The 16363-nt window shown below is 36.4% G+C and overlaps 1 protein-coding gene across 5 annotated transcripts in view; it reads left to right on the top strand.

Moving 5' to 3' along the window:
• Window positions 1-6653, top strand: part of EXOC1 (exocyst complex component 1) — a 61742-nt gene extending 55089 nt beyond the window's left edge. For all 5 annotated transcript variants that reach the window (XM_060148114.1, XM_060148113.1, XM_060148112.1 and 2 more), the window contains 3 exons: window positions 985-1184; window positions 3629-3823; window positions 5488-6653. In XM_060148114.1, coding sequence (XP_060004097.1) covers window positions 985-1184; window positions 3629-3823; window positions 5488-5640 — 548 coding nt within the window. In that variant the 3' untranslated portion in view covers window positions 5641-6653. The remainder of the gene's footprint in view (window positions 1-984; window positions 1185-3628; window positions 3824-5487) is intronic.
• Window positions 6654-16363: the final 9710 nt, after the last annotated feature.

Below are 16363 nucleotides of genomic sequence, written 5' to 3'. Positions count from 1 at the left end.
TGTACTTCTAGTGTCTTTCCTTGTCTATTAATATAGATAACCATAATCATTTTTAATGATCACATAGTATTCCATGTATCATTATTTATTTACCAGATCTTTTGTTAATAGGCATTTAGTTTGTTTCCAGTTTCCTCCATATATTTTTGTACACTTGTTCAATAATTTCCTTAGGATCAGTTATTAGAAATGGAATTACTGGGTCAAAAATTTTGGGTCTGTGTTGAGGCTTTTGCCAAATAGCCACACAGAAAGATTATACCGGTTTAGTGCTTTGAGCATTTGGTGAAAGTTTCTGTCACATCTGCATCAAAGCCCAATATTACTAGGTATTATCAATCTTTTTATTCTTTGTAAACCTGAAAGACTATAAATCAGTTTTGTTTATGATACGTTTTACCGTGCAAGAGCTTTCAAATTTTATTTGAAATATTTATTCATCATATTTATTTGTCTTTCTCTTTATGATCCTAAGTTTTGTGCCATTCTTAGAAAGTTCGTACTATCACAAAATTATTTCTTTAATTTACTTTATTTTTCTTAGTACTTACGATTATATTCATTTATTTACTTGCTTTTAACATTTTAAGTACTTGAGCAATTTAGAATTTGTTTGTCTGAAAGATGTGAAATAAGAATCCAAATTTAGTGTATTCAAAAGGACCAGCTAGTTGTCCTAAACATTTTGAATAATTCATCATTTCCCCACTGATTTGAAAAGCCACCTTTATTCTATACTAAGTTTCCATATATATATATATATATATATATATATATATATATTTGGGACTGTTTTAGAATGATTTTTTATTAGGTTTAGGTAGATGTGAAAATCCTTCAATACAATATATTTTATTCTATTAAGTCCAGAAATGTGCTTACTTCTTAAACTTACAAATGAAAAGAATCCTGTAAATTTTTCCTAGCTAAATATGGTTATACTTATATCAGGATGTTACTATGTTTTTTCTGTTTTCATTTTAGTGGAGAAAGTAGCTAACGAAAGCCAGAAGACGCCCAGGGATGTAGTCATGATGGAAAACTTCCACCATATTTTTGCAACACTTTCTCGTTTGAAAATCTCATGTCTAGAAGCTGAAAAAAAAGAAGCCAAACAAAAATACACAGATCACCTTCAGTCTTATGTCATTTACTCTTTAGGACAACCTCTTGAAAAACTAAATGTAAGTATATTTTCATTCAGTATATATTTCCTGGTTTTGAACCTGTGTACATATGAATAACACAACAGACATTTGTTTTAAATTTGCTCATATATTGATGCAGGAGGATAAGGAAGGAGAGACTCAGATACTTAAGCTGCCAGTGTGCCCAGACACTGCTAGATGTTTTATATACATTATTTCTTTTAATTCCTATGAACAGTGATGTGGAGTAAGATGGTATTATCCCCATTTTACAAACGAAGAAACTGAAAGTAAATGAAAAGTTATAATAACTGGAAAGTAGCAAAGCTGGGGGGTGAACAGTAGATTTAGGCTTTTCCATTATACCAGACTTTTATTTCTTACCTCATAAATGGCTAACCTTTATCCCTAGTTCAGATGAAGATTTTGAAAACTTTATCAAGATAAAAGGAAAACCAAAAATTGTTTGGTTCGTTGCCTTTTCTTTTCGCTTCTTTTCTTGACTTCTCATTCCCCAGAGCAAGTCTGATCATTAAAAGTGAGAAATGAGGGACTTCCCTGGTGGTCCAGTGGTAAAGAATCCGCCTTCCAATGCAGGGGTCACGGGATCGGGGAACTAAGATCCCACATGCCATGGGGCAACTGAGCCCGTGTGCCACAATTACTGAGCTCGTGCACCTCAACTAGAGAGCCCGAGTGCCGCAAATTACAAGAGCCCACGTGCTCTGGAGCCTGTGCGCCACAACAAAAGAGCCCGCATATCACAACTAAGACCCAACACAGCCAAAAAATAATAAACAAAATAAATATTTTTAAAAAGTGAGAAATGATAGTTTTAGAGAATTGTGCAACATAGTAGAAGCTTAAATGGACCCTTCTAACTAACTTTGTCCACAGTATGATTAGTCATCTTCTATAAGTTTTTAACTTGAAATGAGTCAAATAAAAATTATGTATCTGTTGTCAATAATTCAAATAATTATTTTGATTAAAAGACATTTAATCAGATGCAGAACCAATTCTTTCTAAAACTTAAGAACTGACAGATATTCCTTTAGGGTAGAAGGTTGGTCTCAGACCTAAAGCCTGCATGATAGTTACCTGCAACATAGAGGCACTTCCTTTGAAATCAAATTTAAAGCAGAAACATTGATAGACCCCTTATTATTTAACATCGTTATGGAAGATTTAGCCAATGCAATAAGACCGAAACATAAAGATATACAAAGGAGAGTCAAGGTTATAATTACCTGTATATAATATGTTGGAATTATTTTATCTGGTAAAGTAATAGGATTCAAGATAAATATATCAAAAAATAGTTTATTTCCTATATGTTATAATAACCAATTAAAAGTCTCTGTAGAAACAAAATTTTAAAATTACCAGGGATAGACTTGTCCAAAAATTACTGTCAAAAAATTGATAATTTATAAGAATAAATAAATAATAATTGCTAAGAAAATTTTAGAGAAAAGTAATGACTGGATTTGGCTTGTCGGTATTAAGTCATATTGTGCTCAAATAAAGACTTGCCAATCAATATGCATATTAAAAGACCAATTATAATTAAAAGACAACCTGAGGAGAATATTTGTAACACCATGTCAGTATATTTAATCTAAAAGATCTTTTTAAAATCAATGAGGAAAGCACTAAGACCTCAAAATATAAATGGGCAAGGGTTCTGAATGTACCACTAAGCATCTGAAAAGCAGGTTAACTTCATTTATAGCCAAAGAATTGTGAAATAAAATGACAAACTTTTTTCACTTTTTAAAGTGGCAAAGATTTGTTTTTTAATTGTGCTAATGCTGATGATAGTATGGTAAGGTAAAAGTCTCATATACTGTTGACAGAAATATAAACTGATTGATATATAAATATAAACTTCTCTGGGAAGCAATTTGTGTATGTATATGAAGAGTCTTCAGAATGCTTAACAATTATACTCCTCAACTGAGGAATTATAGTCTAGAAATTTATGCTGGGTAGTAATCAGTAATGTGGGTGAACACTTACGTATAAAAGTTATTTGTGACAACTGTATTTATAAGAGATTTTTTTTTTTTTTGATGAGTAGATTTTGCCAACTCCAAGAAAAAAGAGTGAAAAATATTAAATACCCAATACTGGAGGAATGAATAAACAAATTGTAGTTCAGTCATTGGATGGAACATTATGCAGCCATTAAAATGTATACTTTGGGAAAACATATAAAATATTAAGTGGAAAAGCAGCGTGCAAAATTATAATCTCATTTATGTACTCACATCAAAAGACTAGCAGGAAATCTAAAATGTTGATAGTGGTTATCTCTGAGTGGCATGATAATAGCTGATTATTATTTTATCCTTTATATTTTCACACACTGATTTTTACATAATGAATATATACTATTTTGTAATCAGATTTTTTTTTTTAATTTAAGTGGTAATGAAAGCAGTTCTTAGCCATTATTTCTTTCCATTTCCTCGAAGCATTTCTTTGAAGGCGTTGAAGCTCGGGTAGCACAGGGTATAAGAGAAGAGGAAGTAAGCTATCAACTTGCATTTAACAAACAAGAACTCCGAAAAGTTATTAAAGAGTATCCTGGAAAGGAAGTAAAAAAAGGTCTAGATAACCTCTACAAGAAGGTTGACAAACATTTATGTGAAGAGGAGAACTTACTTCAGGTATGCTTTAGTTCTTTGAACCATCCTAGATTGCACATCCTTACATACGTCGCTTTTCTCCAAAATATTCCTCTAGAAATACTATGCATTTTCTAATTTTAGGAAATTAGAAAAGGAGGAAAGTTCCACAAGGTACAGACCAGATTAATGAATTGTGAGGGGAAGAAAGGAATAATATTTATATAAGTTTATATGACTATTCCTGTTTATTTTGTATTTCTTTCTTATTGTTTTGAGGCATTAAGTTGTTTTTCTTTTGTTTGGGGATGGGTTTTTTTGTTGCTTTTTTGTTTTGTTTTAGTTTTGAGGGTGGCAAGGAAATGGAATGGTGTATAGTACAGTGGAGTGATTCTGAGCATAGGGGTTGGAGCTGGAAATGGTTTCATAATCTGGCTCCAGATAAAGCTTCATGGTTTGGGGCAAATTACTTCACCTCTCTGAGCCTCAATTTCCTTATTTGAAAAGTAGAAATAATACCTCTCCTGTATACTGGGCACTACTATTACTGTCATTGCCATTTTATACATGAGAAAATCAAAGCTAAGAGAGGTGGAGTAATGTGACCATGATCCTATAGCTAATGAATGGTAGAGTCAGATTTAAACTGCCAACTGAGCCATCATTCTTTATAAGCCGTACTAAAAGGCCCAGAGATGAGTGAGAATAATTCTGATTTTAACACCATGGAAGGCTTCATGAAGGAAAGCATTTGTGTTAGCCTCTGAAAGTCAGATACTAACTTAACAGATAAAGTAGGAGAAGTGGCCTTCCAGGTGGATGAAATACCATGAGCTAAAAGATGAGAAGCAAAAAAGTGTAAGTAAAACTGTTGAGTAAATCGTCTTAAGTTGTCTGTTAGGAATTTAGGGTTTATGAGATTTAGGGTTTATAAGGAAAAATCCCCTCAACTGGCAGATAGGGATGATTTCATAGTACCCACCTTCACCAGGTTGTCATGAGATTTAAAAAGGATAATGTATACATAAAGCACTTTGTACTGTGCTGATATGAAATAAGTCAATAAATATAACCTATTAATATTAGCTAACATGTCAATGTGTGTATCAGATTCTGTCTTGATAGTTGTCTGCATCGTGATTTCCACTTCCAGATTATAAATTCCTTCGATTGCAGATGATTGGTCTGACTCATCTTGGTGTCCTCCATGGCATCAAGCAGTGTTTTGCATCATCAATTTTAGCTAAAGAAATTGTTAAACTTTCATATGAAATGAAATTCAGGCATTCAGTGTTGCATTTCATTTAATCATTAGTCTTAGTTTCATACATAGTTGTGCATATCCACATCGGTGTTGGATATTGGAGTAAATATAATAACAGCTAAATGTAATGAGTGCTTACTGTGTCACACTGTTCTGAGCACTTTACGTGTATCCACTCATTTAACCTCACCTGAAGCTTGTGAGGAAGGTATTATTATCATTACCCCAGTTTACAGATAAGGGACTTGAGGCACAGAGCAATGATGTAATGTACTCAAGGTCACAAAGCTTATAAGTGGAAGGAGCCAGTTTCTATGTCCAGAATGTATGTTCTTAACTATTATTCTAAATCCTTAGAATATATCCTGACATTATTTCTACATACTTGACTGTATTATTTCCATTCATAGTTTAACGACTCTTATTTTCATTTTTATTATAGGTGGTGTGGCACTCCATGCAGGATGAATTTATACGCCAGTACAAGCATTTTGAAGGTTTGATAGCTCGCTGTTATCCTGGATCTGGTGTTACAATGGAATTCACTATTCAGGACATTCTGGACTATTGCTCCAGCATTGCGCAGTCCCACTAAACCTTACAAAAGAAGAAAAGATAAATGAAAAAAGCACTCTGAGTACACCAGACACTATTCAAAAACATCAAGCAACCGTTTTGAGAACCAGACTTAAAATTTTATGTATGAATGTCAGATAAATGGGTAATACCATACCACAAATATTCAAAAGCGAAAGTACCAACCTATGTGGCAGTTTCATTTGCCCAATAGGTTGTGTACTAAAAGTATTTATCTCGGGCTTCCCTGGTGGTGCAATGGTTAAGAATTCGCCTGCCAATGCAGGAGACATGGGTTCAAGCCCTGGTCCAGGAAGATCCCACATGCCGTGGAGCAACTAAGCACGTTTCCCACAACTACTGAAGTCCGCACACCCTAGAGCCCATGCTCTGCAACAAGAGAAGCCACTTCAATGAGAAGCCTGCGCACCACAACGAAGAGTAGCCCCTGCTCGCTGCAACTAGAGAAAGCCCACATGCAGCAACGAAGACCCAACGCAGCCAAAAATAAATTAATTAATTAAAGCATTTATCTCATCATAAATGCCTTTATCATTTTTCCAGACTGTCCAGGAAATTTTCCTGTATTGCCTCGCTTCTTATATTTAAGAGTGGTTATCCTGGGCTTCCCTGGTGGCGCAGTGGTTGAGAGTCCGCCTGCTGATGCAGGGGACGCGGGTTCGTGCCCTGGTCCTGGAAGATCCCACATGCCACAGAGCGGCTGGGCCCGTGAGCCATGGCCGCTGAGCCTGCGCGTCCAGAGCCTGTGCTCTGCAACGGGAGAGGCCACAACAGTGAGAGGCCCGCGTACCGCAAAAAAAAAAAAAGAGTGGTTATCCTATGTGTAATGCATTGGGAGTTCTTCAGCTTTCACTAATTCAGTATTGTTTACAAATGTTACTACTAAAATTTTGTATAGAACTTTTTCCCTCTAACTAATGTATATATGGATAGGGATCTTGTGATGATCAGTTGTAAACTTGGAATTTGAGGATTATGTGACTCTGTGTAGCAGTGAATCTAAAATAAAGAAGTTTTCAAAATAAAATCTGGTCGTATTATTCTTAGATCTATCATGCTATCATTTGTATAAAAGCAAGTTCTTATAAAATCAGTATATAAAAATGAATTACATGTCCATTAACCATAAACCACTTAAAAGTATAATAATAAGAAAAATAAAGACATTTATAATAGCATTAAAAACATTTAGTATTTAGGACTAAGTCTAACGAAACATGTGCTATGGACTGAATTGTGTCCCCTCAAAATTGCTATATGGAGGCCCTAACCATGCCCTGCCGTGTGACTGTATTAGAGATAAAGCCTTTAAGGGGGTGATAGAGGTTAAATGAGGTCATAAGGGTGGACCCTGATCCAGTAGAACTGGTACCCTTATGAGAAGAGACACCAGAGCCCTCTCTCTACAATGTGAGGACACAGCAAGAAGGCAGCCATCTGCAAGGCAGGAAGAGAGAGACCACCAGAACACAGCCATTCTGGCACCCTGATCTCAAACTTCCAGCCTCCAAAACCATGAGAAAATAAATTTCTGTTGTTTAAATCACCTGATCTCTGGTATCTTGTTATGGCAGCCTGAGCTGACTAACACAAGATGAGTATAAGACCTTTATGGAGAAAATTATAAAATTATTAAAAGATATTTTAAAAGTCTTAAATAAGTAGAGGATGATTTCATGTTTCCAGATAAGAACACATAACATGGTAGAAATGAGAGTTATTCCCAAATTTAAAAATTCAGTGCAAACTTCCAGTTTCCAGTCCAGCAAGTAAGAAGCTTGAAAGTCACCTCTCCATCCTAACAACAAGTGAAAAGCTGAAAAAACTTAAAAGCAACTTCTTAGATCTGTAAGAGAAGCAAGGTCACAGGGCAAACCACTGCCACAGTTGGAGAGATTAATACGAGAACAGGGAGAATTACAACTTATTGAAACCTCCATAGGAACCAGTGCTAAAGTAGGAAAAAGAACTGTAATTGACAGCTTGCTGGAGATGAGTGTGGATAAGTCAGAGAAAAAACTCTGGGGGAACACAGTCTTTGGGGGTAAAACTTTTGTGAGTTTTACCTCCTATAGCTCTACCAAGTTCTCACATTGAATATCGGAGAAAAATTCCCTTGTGCTTCTAGCAAAGGGAGGGAAAAAGGAACCAATTTGAAATATGCCAGAATATTCTACTCTTAACAAAGTCTGCTGTCAGGAGAAATTATTTAACCAGAGCCCAACTGATCTGGGAGAAGGGAAATACCCAAATCCAGTTGGCTCAAGCCTTCCACATGGAATGGAAGAGAAATACCCAACTTCAGCCCACTCTAGTCATCCTTTTCCACCTAAAGGGGGAGAGGGCATTGAAAAGCACAGGTAAAGTTCACAGTCAAGAGTACAGGCTCATTAAGAGACTGAGACCTTATCTTACGGCTATAGAGTGCTTCATCTCCCTCTACACCTCACCACCACATTACTAAGACCTATTTACAACAGTTCTTTTTACCCAGTACATCATTATTTGACTACCAAGAAAAAATTATAAGACATACTAAAAGGCAAAAAACAGTTTGAAGAGACAAAACAAGCATTAGAACAGACTCAGATATGGCAGGAATGTTGGAATTATCAGATCAGGAATTCAAAATAACTGATTAATATGCTAAGGGGTCTAATGGATAAAGTAGAAAACATGCAAGAACAGAAATGAAGACGGCCTCTGATAGGCTTACTGGCAGACTGGACACAGCCGAGAAAAGAATCTCTGATCTTCAGGATATCACAATAGATACCTCCAAAACTGAAACACGAAGAGAACAAAGATTTTTTTAAAAAAAACAATGTCCAAGGACTATGGGACAACTACAAAGGGTATAATGTGCTTGTAATGGGAATGCCAGGAGGACAAGAAATACAGAAAGGAACAGAAGAAATCTTTGAAACAATCATGACTGAGAATTAACCCCAAATCAATGTTTGCCACCAAATCACAGATCCAGGAAGCTCAGAGAACTACAAGCAGGATGAATGCCAGAAAAACTATACCTATGCATACATTTTCAAGCTACAGAAAAATGAAAGATAAAGATAAAAAAACTCCTGAAAGAAGCCAGAGGGGAAAAAAACATCTTAGCTATAGAGGAACAAAGATAATTACATCCCACTTGTCAGAAACCATGGAAGCAAGAAGAAAGTGGAGTGCAATATTTAAAGTGTTGAGAAAAAAACCAACCTAGAATTCTGTAACCTGTGAAATTATCTTCAGAAGTGAAGGAGAGAGAAAGACTTCCTCAGATAAACAAAAATTGAGGGGATTTGCTGCCAGTAGAACTGCCTTGCAAGAAATGTTAAAAGAACTTTAGAAGGAAAATGACACAGTTCAGAAACTCAGATCTGCATGAAGAAAGGAAGAACATCAGAGAAGGAATAAGTGAAGGGAAAATTAAAACTTATTTTTCTTATTCTTAATTGATCTAACAGATAACAGTTTGTTCAAAATAACAATAGCAACAATGTATTCAATTATTTATGCATATATAAATATGCTTATGTATAAGTGAAATGAATCATAGCAGTGATAAAGGATGAGAGGGAGGAATTAGGATTATTTTATTACTATAAGCTACTCTTACTATCCATGACACATTGTAGGGTTATTTGAAAGACTTGGATTAGTTGTAAATGTATATTGCAAACTCTAGGGCAAACAATAAAAAAGTTTTAAAAGAAGTATAACTGATATGCTAAGAAAGGAGAGAAAATGGAATCATATAAAGTGCACAGTTAAAACTACAAAAGACAGAAAAAGAAAGAATGACAAAGCTAGGAACAAAGAACAAGGGCAACAAATAGAAAACAGTAACATATATGGGTAGCTATTAATCCAACTATATCAAAAATCATTTTGAATGTCAATGGTCTAAATGCACCAATTGAAAGACAGAGATTGTCAGAGTGGATCAAAAAACAAGACCCAACCATATGTTTTCAAGAAATCTACTTTAAATATAAAGACATATACAGAATAAAAGCAAATGGATGGGAAAAAATATACCATGCTAACACTAATCAAAAGAAAGCAGGAGTAGATATATTAATTTCCGACAGAGCAGACTGCAGAGTAAGGAAAGTTATCAGGGATAAAGAAGGGCATTACATAATGATAAAGAGGCTAATTCTCCAGCAAGACCTAACAATCCTTAATGTGTATATGCCTAACAACAGAGCATTGAAATATGTGAGGCGAATACTAATAGAATTGCAAGGAGAAATAAACGAATCCACTATTATAGTTGGAGATTTCAGTATACCTTTATCAGAAATGGACAGATCCAACAGACAGAAAATCAGTAAGGACAAAACTGAACTCAACAGTACCATCAATCAAATGGAGATAATGGACATCAATAGACTACTTCATCCACAACAGCAGAGTACACATTCTTCTCCTGATCATATGGAACATTCACCAAGATAGACCACATTCTGGACCATAAAAAATGGTTCAGAATAAATTTGAAAGAATATAAATTATCTAATGTCTGCTTTCAGATCACAGTGGAATTAAACTAGAAACCAAAAACAGAAAGATAACGGGAAAATCCCAAAATATTTGGAGATTAAAGACTCAATGCAGTTCCAGTCAAAGTCACAACTGTTTTGGTTTGGTTGGTTTTCGTAGGACCCAACAAGCTGTTTCTAAAATGTATACAGCGAAACAAAAGGCTAATAGCCAAGACACTCCTGAAGAATGAGGTAGAAGGAATTTCCTTATCAAGAATTATAATTAAAGCAGCATTGTATTGGTGCAAAGATAAATAAACAAATAAACAAGTGGAACAAAACCAGGAGTCCAGAAACAGACCCATACAAATAGAGACCCTTGCTTTATTACAGATGTGGCATGGCAAATCAATGGGGGAAAGATAGGCTTGGAATAAATAGTGCTGGAACAGGTTGTCCGTAAGAGAAAAGGTAAAAATCGAGCCCTTATCTCACACCATGTACAAAATGAATTCCACATGGATTGGATTCCTAATTGTGAAATGTAAAACTATAGAACTTAAGAGAGTATCTTTTTACCTCAGGAATGGGAAAGATTTTGTTAAACAAGACACAAAAATGCAAATCATAAGGGAAAAAAAGTTGATAGATTTGACTATGTCCAAATTAGGAACTTGTGTTCATCTTTCATGAAAATGAAACAACAGGCCACAAACTGAGAGATGATAACTGCAACACATACGACAATCAGCATCCAAAACTTATAAGGAGCTCCTAAAAATCAGTTTAAAACAAAAAAGACAAACCAGGGAATTCCATGTCAGTCTACTGGTTAGGACTCTGAGCTTCCACTGCAGCGGGGAAGGGTTCCATCCCTGGTCGGGGAAGTAAGATCCTGCAAGCCACACGGTGCAGCAAAAATAGAAAAAGACAAACCAATAGACAAAAAGGACAAAAAAAAAAAAAAACGTACAGGCATTTCACAGAAGAAAGTGACAGTATGACTAATAAGCACATGGAGCGTTCACTTGACATTAGGGAAATGTTTTCCCTGATTGAATTTAAATTAAATTTAAAAGGATGTGAGGTCAACAGAACACAAATGCTTCTGGAGGAAGCGTAAGTTGGTATAATCACTTAAACAATTTAACACTGTCTAGTAAAGTTAAAGATGAGTGTAACCTATGACTCAGCAATTCCACCCCTAAGTCTGTGCTCCAATGCAGTCAATCTGAATCCAAACTACACGTTAGAATCACCTGGTGTGCTTGTGTAATACGGATGCCTGGGACATTAAATTTCAGCTGAGCCAGGGTGGAGGGCAGGCATCTATAGTTTTTCAAAGCTCCCCAGTGATTCTGGTACTCAGTGTGGGTTGAGAATCACTGCCATAAAGAGACTCATGTACTTAGGCATTAGCACAAAGTCTTAACAAAGACCCTATCAGTACAGTTTGTAATAGCAAAAAATTGCAAATATCCCAAATGTCCATTAACAGTAGATGGATAAATTAAGGTATCTTCATTATATGCCAATACAGTAGTGAAAAATAGTGAATTTTATCTACATACAACAGTGCAGATAAATGCCAGGAAAATAATGTCAGATAAAAAAAAGAATACATACTGTATGATTCTATTATTATAAAAGTTCAAAACCCAAAATTAAACTATATGTTGTTTAGAGTTGCAAATGTGGTAAAACTGAAGAAAAGCAAGGAAATGATCATAAAATTCTGGAGAGTGATTAGGGACCAAGAAGGGAAGTTTATGGTACCTAGCAGGGACAGGATTTTTTTTTTTTTTTGCGGTACGCGGGCCTCTCACTGTTGTGGCCTCTCTCGTTGGGGAGCACAGGCTCCGGACACGCAGGCTCAGCGGCCATGGCTCACGGGCCCAGCCGCTCCACGGCATGTGGGATCTTCCCGGACCGGGTCACGAACCCGTGTCCCCTGCATCGGCAGGCGGACTCTCAACCACTGCGCCACCAGGGGAGCCCCGGGGACAGGATGTTAAAGGCATATTGTCATGTTCTTTTACTTAACTGGGTAGTGGCTACATGGATTTCATTGTACCATGACACTTTATACCTTACATATAGCTTATAAATCTTATTTTATATTAGTTCAACATTTAATTTAAAAACAAAATCAGACTCACATATATGTGTGTATATATCTTTATTGATATATAATAAAACTTGAACAATTATAGATGGTGATCTGGAGCCAAAGAAGATCGAGTGACTTGCTCAGGGTCTAAGCCAAATATTAACAGAGCTGATATTCCACACAACAATAACCTTCCTCTCAAAGTGCTGGCCTTTCTTTTACCCTGTTGATAGCAGGAATGATACAAATATAAATATAGTTACATCTAAGGACCAAACACTATCTAATATCTCCATTAACAGGCAAAGGTTAATTTTACCTGAGGTGGTATGGCAGGTAAAAGAAAGAAAAGGCAGTGGATGACTCCCATCAGCTATAGTTTTCTGGATCTTAAAGATCTATACTATTGTATACTAGATGGGATAGGGAAGGAGAAACAGAGAACTTTTAAACAAACTACTGAAGATGATAACTTAGAGCAGGGATCCCCAACGCCCAGGCTGTGGACTGCTACCTGTCCGCGGCCTGTTAGGAAACGGGCCGCACAGCAGGAGGTGAGCGGTGGGCAAGCAAGCGAAGCTTCATCTGCCGCTCCCCGTCGCTCGAATTACTGCCAGAACCATCACTAGCATTACCATCTGGACCATCCCCCCACACCCCAGTCCATGGAAGAATTGCCTTCCACGAAACTGGTCCCTGGTGCCAAAAATGTTGGAGACCGCTGACTTAGAGAATATAAATAAATGAAAAAGTGCTGAGAAAGTAAAAATGGCTATGCCAGGAAGGTTAAATATGCAATATTAGAGTGGTGTCAAAGACGTAAGATTATTTTCTCATAACTATCTGCTTTGGGATCCTCTACATCGGCACTTCTCAAATGTTAATGTACATAGGGAACAACCAGGAATCTTGTTGAAATGTAGTTTCTGATCCAGCAGATTTTGTGTGGTCCAAGATTCTGCATTTCTAGCAAGATCCCAGGTAATATCAATGCCGCTGGTCTACAGCCCACAGTTTGTGTTGCAAAGCTTAACAGTGATGTAGAGTTACATCATTCATACCTGTGAACAAATCAGGATAATTTGGGTTTTTTCACCTTTGGGAGATAGCTGACATTTATGCTTGTGGTTTTAAAAGAGTTCTCAGTTTGTAATATTTGGTGACACCGTGATACCATGGTATACTGCTCACTTAATCCCTGACTGAGTATAGTACTAAATGCATTTAGGAGGGGGAGCATTCAAAAGACAGTGGGGTAGATGGAAATGGGGAGAGGTATATATGAAAACGGACAGGGAAAGCAGGTGCTAACAATGGCGAATACAGCAAGCAAGACAAAGCAACGTCGATCTATGAGCAAATCACTTGCCCAACCATCTTGAGAAAGCAGCTTCTGTGAGATCAGCATCTCAATCAATTTCACTTGCAAGATGGTGAGTCCTTCAAGAAGTTCCAGCCTAGTTAGCTGGAGGAGAAGGTAGTGGAAAAGAAATTAAGAAATTGAAGGAATGTGCTCTAATCTGAATTTTATACTTGTCTCCATTTAATTTTAAACAGTTAGCCTTTCCGAATCTCCTGTAAATTACATTGCCCTGTAATTCTCTCGTAAGAGCCTATTCTTTTACTTCATGGCATTTACCATAATATGAAATATGTTTATTTGTCTTTCTACTTCTTCAGTGTCTTATCTCCCCTACTTAGCCTGCAGTCTTTATGACTAGAATCAAGATTGTTCTGTTTACCAGTATCTATCTAGCACACGTAAGTACTTAATAAATGTTGAATTTAAAAAGTAAAAGTGGGACTTCCCTGGTGGTCCAGTGGCTAAGACTCTGAGCTCCCAATGCAGGGGGCCCGGGTTTGATCTCTGATCAGAGAACTAGATCCCGCATGCCGCAACTAAGAGTTCACATGCCACAACTAAAAAAAGAGCCCGCACACCACAACTAAAAGGATCCCACAGGCCGCAAGGAAGATCCCACATGCGGCAACGAAGATCCCATGTGCCGCAGCTAAGACCCCATGCAGCCAAATAAAAAATATTTTTTAAATAATAAATAAATAAAAAGTGAACAGGGAGACCTGAATTGTTAATGCATGAAAGGAGGAAACCTTCACGTGTATTTCTTTACGATTCTCTTCCATGTTTACAGTACAACCATATTCTTGAAAGTAAGTGGCATTAGGGCAGAGGCTCTGCCTGCTTTGTTCACTGCTTGAGCCCAGCACTTAATGTGCCACCTTGCTTTAAGTGCTCAGTAACTAGATGTGGAAGATAATGTTCATTCTAGGTGCTGAGTGAAGGAACTGTTATAAGGAAATTGAGCCACAAGATAAAGCAAAAAGAAAAACTGCTCTACTCCCTGTTTTTATACAGGGTCTTGCACAGTGATATAAATTCAACAAAGACTTGATGAATTAAATTCATGGAGGATCTAAATAAACAATGTCTTCTGTAGACTTCAGATATGCTCTTTTGGGGAGGAGGGTTTTCTAGATCTACTGTCAATTCCTCTGATAGATACTGTGGGCTATGGCGTCTGCCTACTCTTCCTTGCTAACAGAGCTCTGCTTGTTACAGAGTAGGAACATGCCAGAAAAAGTGAAAAATCAAGGTTGGCGTAAACCCTTGGATCTCAACCTGCTGCATATTACAGTTGTTGGGGAAACGTTTAAAAATACTGATATCTGCACCCCACCCCGGCCAAATAAATAAGAATCTCTGAAGGTGGAGCCCAAGTTTTTACAAACCTCCCGGGTGATTATAATGGGCAGCATGTTTGCCCTGGTCTAAGCCTGCCATGACTATCCAGCTCTCCTTTGCCTGTAGTTAATTTAGGAATATGCATCCATGCGACCCAGTTCTGGTCAGTGAGATGTAAGAGAAAAATCTGCTAAGGGGTCCTAGAAAAGATTTTCCACCCTGACGTAAGAGGAAGTTCATAAGATATGCAGGGTCTTTATCCTCTATGTCTTCTTCCTTCTTGGTACGTTGTGATATGAAGAGATCATGAGGTAGGATCATGAAGGTAGGAGGATTACCTGAGCCATCAAAGAAAATGTAAATCATGGAATGGTACATGTCAAAAAATAATATGTATATAAACAGTAGAGAGAGTAGGTACAATTATTTGAAATTTTAGGGTATTGGATTTAATTTCTTTAATGATTATCTAAATGTTACTATTAATCATTAGAGGTTTCTATTTAATTTTCACTGCACAATCATGATCCTTTTAGCTTTGTAGACGATTTAAATAATCGTATTGCAAACAGGTCTGAGAGTTCTTTGGAAGAAATTTTGTCTTGTTTTATTAGAATTTAATATTTCTTTCATTTGCTATAGTTTAAAAGAGCCCTTTATCTTTGGATATTTTTCTGGACCAACAGTTCTTATTTTACTCCCCCAGACTTTGCCAAGCTGTAACTAAGCCAATATTGATTCTCTGCAACTACTTTGAGGTCAGGTTGACAGTCAATATTGTAGCACCTAGGGAAAGAGAACTTTCTATAAAGGATTTCTAAGTAGTGGAATAATACAACATTTAATCCAAAACACCACATGCTTTTCTGAGACAGTTTGTAGGCCCTAAATTTAATTTGAAAAAACAAAAAATCTTGAAGTGGTTTGTATTAAAATTTACTCATTATAATTTTACTTACTTTTTTAAGCCAAGTTTACTTTAAATTAACTACAGCTATAACTGTACTATATCTAACTTGTGCTCATAAAAAGTCATTCCCATATTTGTTTATTCAGGAGGAGTAATCTGCTGTAAGATTGCTCAATCCATAACATTTATCACCGGGAACAGTTCTCTAAGTAGAAGAGAGAGGAGCAAAAGTTAATGAGTGTAATAGATGAATACTTTACCTTTACTGATGTAGCCTGAAATTATGCACCTCTCCCTAGGGCATCACCTTAAGAATTGTGATTTCTCTTCTTATTCTCAGGGCCCCTTGTCTTTTAAATAATTTCCTGCCTCTTAGCCTTGTCTTTGGACCACAGATTTTTTTTTTTCTGCCTGAAATATTATAGTATTGCTGTTCATCAGGGGGTATAAAATTTATCAAAATAATCTAGAAATGAATTGAACTGTTTCTCCTTCTATATAATAGAAGGA

The sequence above is a fragment of the Lagenorhynchus albirostris genome, chromosome 4 (genome assembly GCF_949774975.1).
Source record: "Lagenorhynchus albirostris chromosome 4, mLagAlb1.1, whole genome shotgun sequence".
In the NCBI taxonomy this organism is placed as follows: domain Eukaryota; kingdom Metazoa; phylum Chordata; class Mammalia; order Artiodactyla; family Delphinidae; genus Lagenorhynchus; species Lagenorhynchus albirostris.
This window is presented reverse-complemented; position numbering and strand designations above follow the sequence as displayed.